At 44.3% G+C, this 12,895-nt stretch overlaps 1 protein-coding gene across 1 annotated transcript in view; it reads left to right on the top strand.

Moving 5' to 3' along the window:
• The window catches only part of LOC144598800 (uncharacterized), a 46,160-nt gene that overhangs the window by 9,390 nt on the left and 23,875 nt on the right, over positions 1-12,895 (top strand). The window contains exon 2 of the mRNA XM_078409245.1: positions 12,680-12,895. Within this exon, the coding sequence (XP_078265371.1) occupies positions 12,680-12,895 (216 nt within the window). The remainder of the gene's footprint in view (positions 1-12,679) is intronic.

The raw sequence follows: 12,895 nt of genomic DNA, 5'->3' as shown, positions 1-12,895 counted from the left end.
CATCCATTCCCCCTCCCCCCTCACCTTAAGAATGTGCACAGTGTTTCTGTAATTGGACTAGTCGGAAATGATTTAGATTTATTTGCTGAGCTATATCTTGTTTCACTTCCTCATTGAGACAGAAGTATTTCAATTTATCAACGTCCATGATAGTTTAACTGTATTTCCAGATTGCACCTGTGCTCTCCAGTGTAACATGGCAAATCCCTTTATAAAGCCTGCAGCTTTGGCTGCACTCCAGAGGCAGCACTGTGGTGCAGCTGGTAGAGCTGCTGCCTCATAGCACCGTTTATATGCCGATCCAAATGCCTTTTGAATGCAGCTGTGACAACTGCTCGTAGCACCTCTCCTGGCACCTTAAAAAAAAAAAATTACCACTTTGGGCAGTACAGTGGAACTGCAGTACAGTTGCTGACTTCCCGTGTCAAGGATCCAGTTTCAATCCTGACCTCGGGTGCTGTCTGTGTAGAGTGTGCACGTTCTCCCTGTGACTGCCTGGGTCTTATCTGGCTGCTCCTGTTTCCTTCCACATCCCAGGTTCGTAGGTTAATTTGCTCTGTAAATTGCCCCTAGTTTGGAGGGAGTGGACGAGAAGGTGGGATAACATAGAACCAGTGTGAACTGGTGATCAGTGGTCAGGGTGGACTCGGTGGGCCGAAGGGCCTGTTTCCATACTGTATCTCTAAAGTAAACGAAGGATTTGTGGTTACATAGAATAGCACAGGAAAAATGCCCTTGAACCCACAATGTCTGTGCCGAACATGATGTGCCAACTTAAACTAACCTCCTCTGCCTGCACCAAATCCATTTCCCTGCATATTGGTATGCCTATCTAAAAGTCTTGTGAATGCCACCGTCTCATCTGCTTTCACCACCACCCCTGGCAGCACATTCCAGGCACCCACCACTCTGTATTTTAAAAAAACCAACTTGCCTAACACATCTCCTTTTAAACATCCCCACTGACCTCAAAGCCATGCCCTCTGGTATTTGACATATTTATACTGCTTAAAAAGGTTGACTTGACTGCCAACCCTTACTATGTCTCTCATAGTTTTATACACTTCTAACAGGTCTCCCCCTCCGATGCTCTCGAGAAAATGATACACGTTTGCCCCACCTCTCCTTGTAGCTAATATCGTCTAATCCCGGCAGCATTCTGGTCAACCTCTTCTGCATCCTCTCAAAGACTCCACATCAAACAAGCAACAAAAGATCTTCACTGTACCTCGGTACACATGACAATAAACGAAACTAAACTTCCTCCTTGTAACGTGGTGACCGAAACTGCACGCAATACTCCAAATGCAGCCCAATCACTGTATTATATAGCTGCAACATGTCTTCCTAACTCTTTGATACTCAATGCCTTGACCACTGAAGGCAAGCATACCAAATGTCGTCTTCATCGCTCTATCTACCCCTGGTGTCAGTTTCAGAAAGCTATGAATTTTGACTTTTTTTAAAGGCAGAGGTAGATAGATTCTTGATTAGTAAGGTGTCAGAGGTTATGGGGAGAAGGCAGGAGAATGGGGTTAGGAGGGAGAGATAGATCAGCCATGATTGAATGGCGGAGTAGACTTGATGGGCCGAATGGCCTAATTCTACTCCTATCACTTATGACCTTATGACTCAAGATCCCTTTGGACATCAATATTGTTAAGAGTCTTGCCATTAATTGTATACTTTTGCAGCCTTTGAGTTGGTGTAAATTAACGTCATATATTAAATGTTATCCCTTATTGTGAAGAGCCTATATTTGTTTTCTGCTGGCAGCAGTTATTAAGTTTATGGTTCCTTTTTTTTTAGCAGAATCCAAATAAGCGCAGACTGAAATTGGGGTATGGATGAGTGAAGAGTGGAGATGTTAAATTTGAATAATTTAGGGATTTCCTATATGACCCCCACCCCTGCTACTCTGTTAATGAAATCGTTGTACGTCAGAGGCAAGCACTTTGAATGACAATGTGCCATGAGTAGCTGGTTCTCGTCTGCACTGCGATGAGAATGATAAACTGCCTCAGAGGGCAGTGGAGGCCAATTCTCTGAATACATTCAAGAGAGAGCTAGATAGAGCTCTTAAGGATAGCGGAGTCGAGGGCTATGTGGAGAAAGCAGGAACGGGGTACTGATTGAGAATGATCAGCCATGATCACATTGAATGGCGGTGCTGGCTCGAAGGGCCGAATGGCCTACTCCTGCACCTATTGTCTATTGTCTAAATTACACGAGCTGATATTGTGCATCAATTTCGAGTAAAGAAAGGAGTATTTTTAGTTTAGAAAGCTATTCACCTGTAATTGTAGTTAATTAAAATATAGGTTAATTGGTATCTGTAAATTGCCTCTTGTGTGGAAAGTGGGATAATGTAGAACTAGGGGGGGGCGGAGGTACGGTGTAGGAAGGAACTGCAGATGCTGGTTTACACCGACGATAGACACAAAATGCTGGAGTAACTCAACGGGACAGGCAGCATCTCTGGAGAGAAGGAATGGGCAACGTTTCGGATCGAGGCCCGCTGAGTTATTCCGGCATTTTGTGTCTATCTAGCAGCAGTAGAATTGCAGCCTTACAGCGCCAGAGACCCAGGTTGAATCCTGACTACAGGTGCTCTCTGTATGGAGTTTGTATGTTCTCCCCGTGACCGCGGGTGGCTTCGGTTTCCTCCCACACTCCAAACACATACAGGTTTATAGGTTAATTGACTTCTGTAAAATTATAAATTGTCCCGAGTGTTTAGGATAGTGTTTGTTACAGAGTGATCGCTGGTCAGGGCAGACTCGCCGAAGGGGCTTGTTTCCACGCCGAATCTCTAAAGCAAACTAAACTACTCCAATTTGTTAATGCCGTGAATCTCACGATTACCTTTAAATCCACCACTTACTTATTTCAGGAAGTCACTTATTTTTAAGGCTAGACAGAGTCATACAGCTCTTAGATTTAGCTCTTAGGACTAACGGAATCAAGTGAGATGGGGAAAAAGCAGGAATGGGGTACTGATTTTGGTTGATCAGCCATGATCATATTGAATGGCGGTGCTGGCTTGAAGGGCCGAATGTCCTACTCCTGCACTTATTTTCTATGTTTCTACAGCACGGGAACAGGCCCTTTGGTCAGCGGAAGGGCTTGTTTCTGCTCTGTATCTCTGGGGTCTAGTGTGACTGGGCGATCGATGTGTGTGCGATAGTGTGACGGGGATAGGAGGGAGAGATAGACTTGATGGGCCGAATGACCCAATTCTGCTCCTATCACATGTTCAGCATGGACTTGGTGGGCCGAAGTAACTCTTTCCCTGCTGTATCTTTCAATCAACATTGTGCTTTATTAGTTTCATCTTTTTTTTGTTTTGTGTTGGTTTGTGATTGTGTGTGAGATTGTTTATTTTTATTGCTCTTATTACTGGGCAGTGGGTGACCTTTCATGTCACTGCACATCTTGTATGTGTATGTGACAAATAAATAAACTTGACTTGACTTTTCTGTAATATGGAGATGCACCCCCAAAGGTTGTGGGGTGATGTCGAGCAATATTCAACAGGAGGCCATACGTGAAGTGATTAGTGTAAATGATCAACACTGGGTCTAAGAGGATTTAAGGCTTATCCTAAAAGATGAAAAGTGGGATTTGGAGCCTTGGAAGCAGAGGGCACAGCTGTCTATGGTGCAGGCTTGGATTGAGTGGATGTGGAGAGGATGTTTCCACTAGTGGGAGAGTCTAGGACTAGAGGTCATAGCTTCAGAATTAATGGACGTTATTTTAGGAAGGAGATGAGGAGGAATTTCTTTAGTCCGAAGGTGGTGAACCTGTGGAATTCTTTGCCACAGAAGGCTGTGGAGGCAAAGTCAGTGGATATATTTAAGACAGTGATAGATTCTTGATTAGTTGGGTGGAGTAGACTTGATGGGCCGAATGGCCTAATTCTGCTCCGATCACATGATCTTATGAGCACTGAAGTCACGGGTCACAAAATGGTCAAGATAGAAGGAGCACTGATAATTCTTCAGGATTATGGTGTTCAAGGCAATTGCTGAGATTAAGGAAACTGGCTTGGGGTGCAAAGCAGGACTTAAAACACTGGGGATTTTCAAATCCAGGTGTTGCTCAATTGGAAGTTCTGCTTTGAAAAGTACATGGAATATAAAGTGAAATCTGTGAAGTTATGCTTTCTTATTCCTTTCATTAATGCTTTCATTAATTTATTATGTATGGCAAAGAGATTTGTGGCTATTTTGATAGAGACAAGCAGGGGATAGAGAAGACATTCTGACAATATTTTGGTTGCTTTCTTCCTAATGGAATAACTTTACTAGTCATCTGCTGTCATTTTAAATTACTACATTGAATTACTATTTTTTGTCCTCGCTGCTACATCTTTAAAAACCAAAGTAGAATATTGAAATCTTTCTCAATCTTCTCAATTAACGGTCTCAATGACCAGATTTATTCCTAGGATGGCAGGACTTTCATATGAAGAAAGATGGGATAGATTCGGCTTGTACTCGCTGGAATTTAGAAGATTGAGGGGGGATCTTATAGAAACTTACAAAATTCTTAAGGGGTTGGAGAGGCTAGATGCAGGAAGATTGTTCCCGATGTTGGGGAAGTCCAGAACAAGGGGTCACAGTTTAAGGATAAGGGGGAAGTCTTTTAGGACCGAGATGAGAATTTTTTTTTCACACAGAGAGTGGTGAATCTGTGGAATTCTCTGCCACAGAAGGTAGTTGAGGCCAGTTCATTGGCTATATTTAAGAGGGAGTTAGATGTGGCCCTTGTGGCTAAAGGGATCAGGGGGTATGGAGAGAAGGCAGGTACAGGATACTGAGTTGGATGATCAGCCATGATCATATTGAATGGCGGTGCAGGCTCGAAGAGCTGAATGGCCTACTCCTGCACCTATTTTCTATGTTTCTATGTAAAGATATTTTACTACTTTGGTGATCTACTGCTATTATGTGTAGAGTAAACCCTCGTTATAATGGACCATGGGGGGGGGGGTGGTCTGTTATTGCCGATTGTCCACTATAACCAATTAAGGGATCTGCTCTAACCACCTCCACTCCATGAAACAACAAGGAGTTTTTACATAGAAACATAGAAAATAGGTGCAGGAGGAGGCCATTCGGCCCTTCGAGCCAGCACCGCCATTCATTGTGATCATGGCTGATCATCCACAATCAGTAACCTGTGCCAAACCTCTCCCCATATCCCTTGATTCCACTAGCCCCCAGAGCTCTATCTAACTCTCTCTTAAATCCATCCAGTGATTTGGCCTCCACTGCCCTCTGTGGCAGAGAATTCCACAAATTCACAACTCTATGGGTGAAAAAATTCCATCTCACCTCAGTTTTAAATGCCCCCCCCCCTTTATTCTAAGACTGTGGCCCCTGGTTCTGGACTTCCCCCAACATTGGGAACATTTTTCAAATACAAAATTATTTAAAAAATTACTTCTAAAAATACTAAAGGCTATTTGTTACTTTGTTTAATGGAGTTATGTGGGGATTGAAGGGAATGCCTTGTCAATGTCAATGCCTTGTCAATGTCAATGCCTTGTCGATGTCAATGCCTTGTCAATGTCAATGCCTTGTCACTGTCAATGCCTTGTCAATGTCAATGCCTTGACAATGTCAATGCCTTGTCAATGTCCATGCCTTGTTAATGTCCATGCCTTGTCAATGTCCATGCCATCCGCAGTGCAACTTGCAGCATGTGTCCTTAAAGAGACATACCACTATCACAGAGAAATCCATTATCTAGAGGTCTGTAATAATGAGGGTTTACTATATTGAATGATTCTCACTCTATCCACCTACTTTCCTCCTTAAGTAATGGAAGTTCAAATGACTATTTGATTTGGTTTGCAAACACTGCTCTGAGACCCATGGGTTAAAATGTCTGAGGTGAAAGAATGATAAAATAACCCTCTGTTTCTGTACTGGAACCATAGTCTTGTGGCGGCGCCCGGGGGCTAGGCCACTCCCTTGGTCATTCCACTCGGCACTCAGTGGACGGGAGGGATTAGGTCACTTCCTGGGTCAGTCCCCTTGGGTCAGGTGGTCTGGGACTATAAAAGGTTTTGGGTGTGTCGACGCACGAGTTCTTGAGTGCGGTGTTTGGTGCACCAGGTAATAAAGTTATTAACTACTCACCAGGCGTCTGGCCTGATTACCGCGGTGACCGCACCCACTACAGTCTCGTGTTATCTGTGGCATTCCCCTGTGATGATTCGTTCTTTTGTTGTTGGGGAATTTTTTCCCCAGTTGGTCACATTAACTAATGTCTGCAGAAGAGAAATATTCATTGGCTATTTTAGTACTGCAGTAAAATGTGGGCATTGTTCATATGGCAACTTTTTTAAAGGTTAGCATGTTTACAGTGGCTGCCTCATTGTTGAGGCTAATCTTAGAAATACTGATATGACTGACTGGAGGAGGAAAGGAGTTAACCCATCAAGTTTGTCGTACATGATGATGGTCAAACCATGAACCCTAAATGTTTCTTATTCTGCTCTTATTTGACTTGTGGAGAGGAGCGGGGTGTGGGGGGAAGAAAAAACAAGGATTATCTTTTGAAGGCACTTCAACAAACCTGTATGTCTTCTTGGAATGTGGGAGGAAACCGGAGAAACCCAGTGAAAATTCACACAGAGAACGTACAAACTCTTACAGAGAGCACTCGTCGTTGGGATCAAACCCGGTTCTCTGGCGCTGTAAGGCAGCAACTCCACTCTGACCCTTCACGATTTTAATCTGGAAAGGGTGCAGAGAAGATTTACAAGGATATTGCCAAGACTCTCGGGCCTGTGCTGTCGGGTGAGGTTGAGCGGGCTGGGACTTGATTCCTTGGAGCGCAGGAGGATGAGGGGGTGATCTTGTAGAGGTGTACAAGATCATGAGCGGAATAGATAGGGTAAATGCACAGAGTCTTTTACCCAGAGTAGGGGAATCAAGAACCAGAGGACATGGGTTTAAGGGTGAGAACGGAACGATTTAATAAGAACCTGATGGGTAACTTTTTCACACAAAGTGTAGTGAGTATATAGAAAGAGCTGCCAGAGGAGGTAGTTCAGGCAGGTACTAACACAATATTTAAAAGACATTTGGGCAGGTACATGGATATAGAGGGATATGGGTCAAATGGGACTAGTGTAGATGGGGCATCGTGGTCAATGTGGGCAAGTTGGGCCAAAGGGACTGTTTCCATGTTGTATGACTCTGTCTAGACTAAAAAATAAGTGACTTCCTGAAATACTCAAGTCGGGTATTTAAAGATGACCGTGAGGTTCACGGCACTAGGTTTTAATATTATGGAGCAAATTGGAATCTTTTAGTTTACTTTAGAGATATAACATGGAAACAGGCCCTTCGGCCCACCGAGCCTGCGCTGACCACGATCCCTGTACACTACCACTATCCTACACACTGGGGACAATTACAATCTTTACCGAAGCCAATTAACCTGTACATCTTTGGAGTGTGGGAGGAAACCGGAGCACCCGGAGGAAACCCACGTGGTCACGGGGAGAACGTACAAACTCTGTGCAGCCAGGATTGAACCCAGGTCTCTGGCGCTGTGAGGCAGCAACACTACCGCTGCGCCACTGTGCCACCCTTAAAGAGTCCTGGAAGCTGCTGCCCAAGAGGACATCTGGGATAGAGTCTGACTTGGCGCGCTCCACAACTGAAGATCTCACCGACAGACTCTTAATTGAAGTGGATGGAATGACAGGAAATTGCTCAATTAAAGTGAAATTGATTTTATACACCATAGAAAAAAAGTAGGCTTTGTGGATTCTGTTGCATAGTAAACGTTTAAAACTACGTCTTAATCACCACTAAACATCCACTCTGAATTAAGAATTAAGCTATTTCCTTAATAATTAAGTTTCATTCAAACAAACTTTATGGATTTTCAAAATTGCCTTCGTTAACCCGAATTGCAATTCTTTCGTGCGAAATGGCAGTGCATGAAATCTCACTGTAAGGAACAGCCATGACTTTTTCAAATCCGTCCCAAAGAGCACTTTGATGTAGCTCACCAATGTTGAAGTGTAGCGAGCCATTTGCACGATCTGAATAACTCTTTAAAATGCTTTGCCCCGAAGTATCTCTTGGTTAATGGCCATCTACATCTAGATTTGCACAGTCATGCATTGCTTTCACATCTGTCGTGGCTCCTTTGAAACCATAACCAACCACTGGATCAAAGAGCCCTCTCCATTGTAAAGAACTCTTGGAACCTCTTTATCTAGGGGTCGCCACCTAAGAAGGTATAGCGCTTTCTTCAATAGCGGTGTCACAGTGTGCCCCAAGACTTGATTTTCGCCAGTAAATTGCCGATGAAAGGATATGTCCAACATTTTTGTTTTGAGAAATATATCTTTCGACTAGTTCAAAATCCGTAATAATTGTTTGTGGGAAGACAAATGTGTGGAAACTAAGATATTTTGGGGTTTGCCTGGAGTTGGGGTAAAATAGCATGTTCAAGGAAATTCATCAAAGTTTGCTGCGGACAAAACTAATGTCTTATTGAAACATTTTTGAGTTCTAGTTTAGCGATGCAGCATGGAAACAGGGACTCTTGACCCACCATGTCGATGCTGACCATCGATCACCTGCTCACACTAGAACTATGTGTAGGAAGGAACTGCAAATGCTGGTTTACACCGAAGATAGACACAAAATGTGTTAGCGGTTATGGGGAGAAGGTAGGAAAATGGGGGGAGAGATAGACCAGCCATGATTGATGGCTGAATAGCCTAATTCTGCTCCTATCACTTATGACCTTATAACCTAAAATGTGGGAGTAACTCAGCAGGTCAGGCAGCATCTCTGGAGAAAAGGAATGTGTGATGTTTTGAGCATTGAGACCCTTCTTCAGACTGAAAGTCAGGAGAGAGTTTCTTACCCAGTCTGAAGAAGGGTCTCAACAAGAAACATCACCTATTCCTTTTCTCCAGAGATGCTGCCTGACCCACTGAGTTACTTCTGCTTTTCATGTCTCACTACAACGATGTTACCCCACTTTCACAAACCCTCCCTCCACCACTAGGGGCAATCTACAGAAACAAATTCAATCGAAAAATGGTATATTTCCTTCCAAATACTTGTCATCCCTAAGATAGTTACAAAGTGCTGGAGTAACTCAGCGGGTCAGGCAGCATCTCTGGAGAAGAAGGATGGGTGACACCTTGGGTCCAGATGCTTTTTCAGACTGAAAGTAGAAGGGAGGAAACTGCAGCTGAGAAAAGGCCAGATCAAAGCAAGACCGGCAACAGATGACCAAGGAAGAGTGGAGCCCATAATGGCCCATTGTTTGCTGCGGAAGATGTGCCAACGAAGGGATACAAGGATGTGAACAGTGGAACTAGTAGGACGACTAGGGGTGGTGGTGGGGGTGGGGGGGGGGGGGTGGGGAGGGGAAGAGTGAATGCAGGGGCCACTTGAACTTAGAGAAATCAACGTTCATACCGCTGGATTGTAAGTTGCCCAAGTGAAATACGAAGTGCTGTTCCTCCAATTTGCATGTGGCCTCTCTGACAATGGAGGAGGCCCAGGGCAGAAAGGTCAGTATGGGAATGGTAAGGGGAGATAAAATGTTTGGCAACTGTGATATCGCGTAGGCCAAAGCGGTCTGAGCGTACGTGTTCAACAAAACGATCGCCCAGTCTGCGCTTGGTGCAGTTCCCTTCTCCATCACTTGACATCCCTATTTACGTTTGATTGCAAGAGGAGTTCTTGCAGCAACCTTGCCTCGATTTTCCTGCAGCATGTTCTGAAAGAGATCGGCACAAATCTAATGCTGATTACTGGGTTTTTTTCCCCCCCATCCCCTAAGCGCTGCTCAATATTCTGTCACGGTGCTTTGTCGAAACGTATAAGATTATTAAGGGGTTGGACACGTTAGAGGCAGAAAACATGTTGGGGGAGTCCAGAACCAGGGGCCACAGTTTAAGAATAAGGGGTAGGCCATTTAGAACTGAGATGAGGAAAAACTTTTTCAGTCAGATAGTTGTAAATCTGTGGAATTCTCTGCCTCAGAAGGCAGTGGAGGCCAATTCTCTGAATGCATTCAAGAGAGAGCTCGATAAAGCTCTTAAGGATAGCGGAGTCAGGGGGTATGGGGAGAAGGCAGGAACGGGGTACTGATTGAGAATGATCAGCCATGATCACATTGTTTCTAGCTCGAAGGGCCGCATGGCCTCCTCCTGGCCCATTGTCTATTGTCTATTGTCTATTTGCTTACCACAAATTAGAGCATCCTGTTAAAGGATGTTCCAATTGGTGACACTTTATTTATTTTTCATAGCAATTTAAATGACAATTGAGCTTAGAAAGACTATTTTGTTGTCAGTTGAGTCTCATGATTGTTTTCCGGCTTTAGTGCAGCAGCCTGTTGGAATGATCAACAACGTGATCTATCCTGCTCCTTCTGTTAAAACTGGATCTATTGCCTCATCATCTGGTGCGATGTGATTTCAATGGAAACCTTGAATGTTTTTCTTGATGGCTGTGAATCAAAAGTGCAGATGTTAGAAATCAGAAAATCAGAACTATAAGCTGGGAAATCTCCCTTGTGTATGTATCTTGTCATTTCATATACCTCAATAAGGCAACCACTTAGCCTCTGCATTCCTGGAAAAAAATCTATTCCAGTTTCTCGTTTATAAAGTCATTTCGTGTGGAAACGGGCCCTTCGGCCCGACTTGCCCACACCGACCAACATGTTCTACACTACTCCCACCTGCCTGCGTTTTGGCCCAAACCCCTCCAAACCTGTCTAAATGTTTCTTAAACATTGCGATAGTCCCTGCCTCAACTACCTCCTCTGGTAGCTTGTTCCATGTACACACCGCTCTTTGTGTGAAAAAGTCACCCCTCAGATTCTTATAACATTTTCCCCCCCTCACCTTAAACCTATGTCCTCTGGTTCTCTACTCTAGGCAAGAGACTCGGTGTGCCTCCCCGATCTATTTATCTCATGATTTTGTACACCTCTCGAAGATCACCCCTCATCCTCCTGTGCTTCAAGGAATAAAGTCCTAGCCTGCTCAACCTCTCCCTAAAGCTCGGGCCTTTGAGACCTGGCAACATAAATCTTTCCTGCACTCTTTCCAGCTTGACAACGTTATTTCCTATTACACGGTGACCAAAACTGAACCCAATCCTCAAATGTGGTTTCACTAATGTCTTGTACAACTGCAAGATGACCTCCCAACATCTACACTCAATCATGGAATCTATTGCCCCATCCTGCGTCTGGAACTGGTCAGAGTGCCGATCTGTCTTTGTATGTGGTGACATTTTTCAGAAACACTGAGCAGTGTACAGAGAAGATTTGCGAGGATGTTGCCAGGACTAGAGGGTCTGTGCTATCGGGAGAGGTTTAGGTTGGGACTCTATTCCTTGGAGCACAGGACGATGAGGGGAGATCTTGTAGAGGTGTACAACATCATGAGAGGAATACATCAGGTAGATGCACAGAGCCTCTTGACCAAACTAGATGAATCGAGGACCAGAGGACATAGGTTTAAGGTGAAGGGGAAAAGATTTAAAATGAATCTGAGGGGTAACTTTTTCACACAAAGGGTGGTGGGTGTATGGAGCAAGCTGCCAGATGAGGTAGTTAAGGCAGGGACTATCCCAATGTTTAAGAAACAGACAGGAACATGGACAGGACAGGTTTGGAGGGATATGGACCAAGTGTGGGCAGGTGGGACTAGTGTAGCTGGGACATGTTGGCCGTTGTGGGCAAGTTGGGCTGAAGGGCCTGTTTCCACGTTGCATCACTCTATGACTATGACTCTATGACTCTTAGATGTAAAAATCGTCAGAGAGGTAGCGACCATCGTTTCACTGACTGGGCACATCAAAGCCAATGGAAACATTTAATGCCCAAGTCACAACTAGAGTGAAATCCATTCATCACCCTTTTAAAGTGCTGGAACTGGAACAATTCCCTCAAAAATGCCTTGCCTTGAGGGAACAGTAGACCGAGTCACTGATTCAGGAGTGATGAGAAATAACGTCACAGATTTGCAGTAATCACAGGTCAAAGCAAAGGAACTGTTGAGTCAAATTAGTCACCAGTCCGATTGTTTGTACGGTCATAAGGTCATAAGAAATAGGAGTAGAATTAGGCCATTCAGCCCATCAAGTCTACTCCGCCATTCAGTCATGGGTGACCTATCTCTCCCTCCTAACCCCATTCTCCTGCCTTCTCCCAATAACATCTGACACCTGTACTAATCAAGAATCTATCTATCTCTGCCTCAAAATATCCACTGGCGGCCTCAACAGCCTTCTGTGGTGTTTTGGGTTGGAGCCCTTCCTCCGATCCTGAGTTACTCCAGCACCTGTGTCTATTTTTGGTATAAACCAGCGTCTGCAGTTCCTTATTTCGTCACCAAACTAGAGAGTCCACATCGCCTCTCAAAACGTTGGACAACTGCTGGATTTCTACCACTCGCCTGGAGTTCAATTTCCATGAATATCTGATCCGCTGTTTAAACCCCTGCGAGCGTTTCTATCATAATAGGGCCTTTTAAAAAAACTATCTTTTTGCATCCCATTTATTGGCAGCTTCCATGAGAATGCAGTGGCTTCTGGTTGATTATGAGCATGTGACATTTTGTTTTCCTCGTCATGGGATTTATGTGTGGTTTTTATGGTTTTTTTAGGTCTGATTCTTGGCCAGATGAGCACAGGGACAGTTACTCCTTCACTTCCATTTAGTCCATCTCTGTCCACCTTGGCCGATATCGATAACCGTAGCATCAACGCCTCAGCGGGAAGTGGTACTGCAACTAGTCCGACTGTTCTCTTGCCTTCAAACTGCACAGGCTTCAACGTCTCGACCTGTACTGCCTGTTTGCCAGGGCACTTTTCCAATAATG

This window comes from Rhinoraja longicauda, chromosome 1 (assembly GCF_053455715.1).
Source record: "Rhinoraja longicauda isolate Sanriku21f chromosome 1, sRhiLon1.1, whole genome shotgun sequence".
Taxonomy (NCBI): Eukaryota; Metazoa; Chordata; class Chondrichthyes; order Rajiformes; family Arhynchobatidae; genus Rhinoraja; species Rhinoraja longicauda.
The sequence above is the reverse complement of the archived record's forward strand: the minus strand, read 5'-3'. Positions and strand labels throughout refer to the sequence as shown.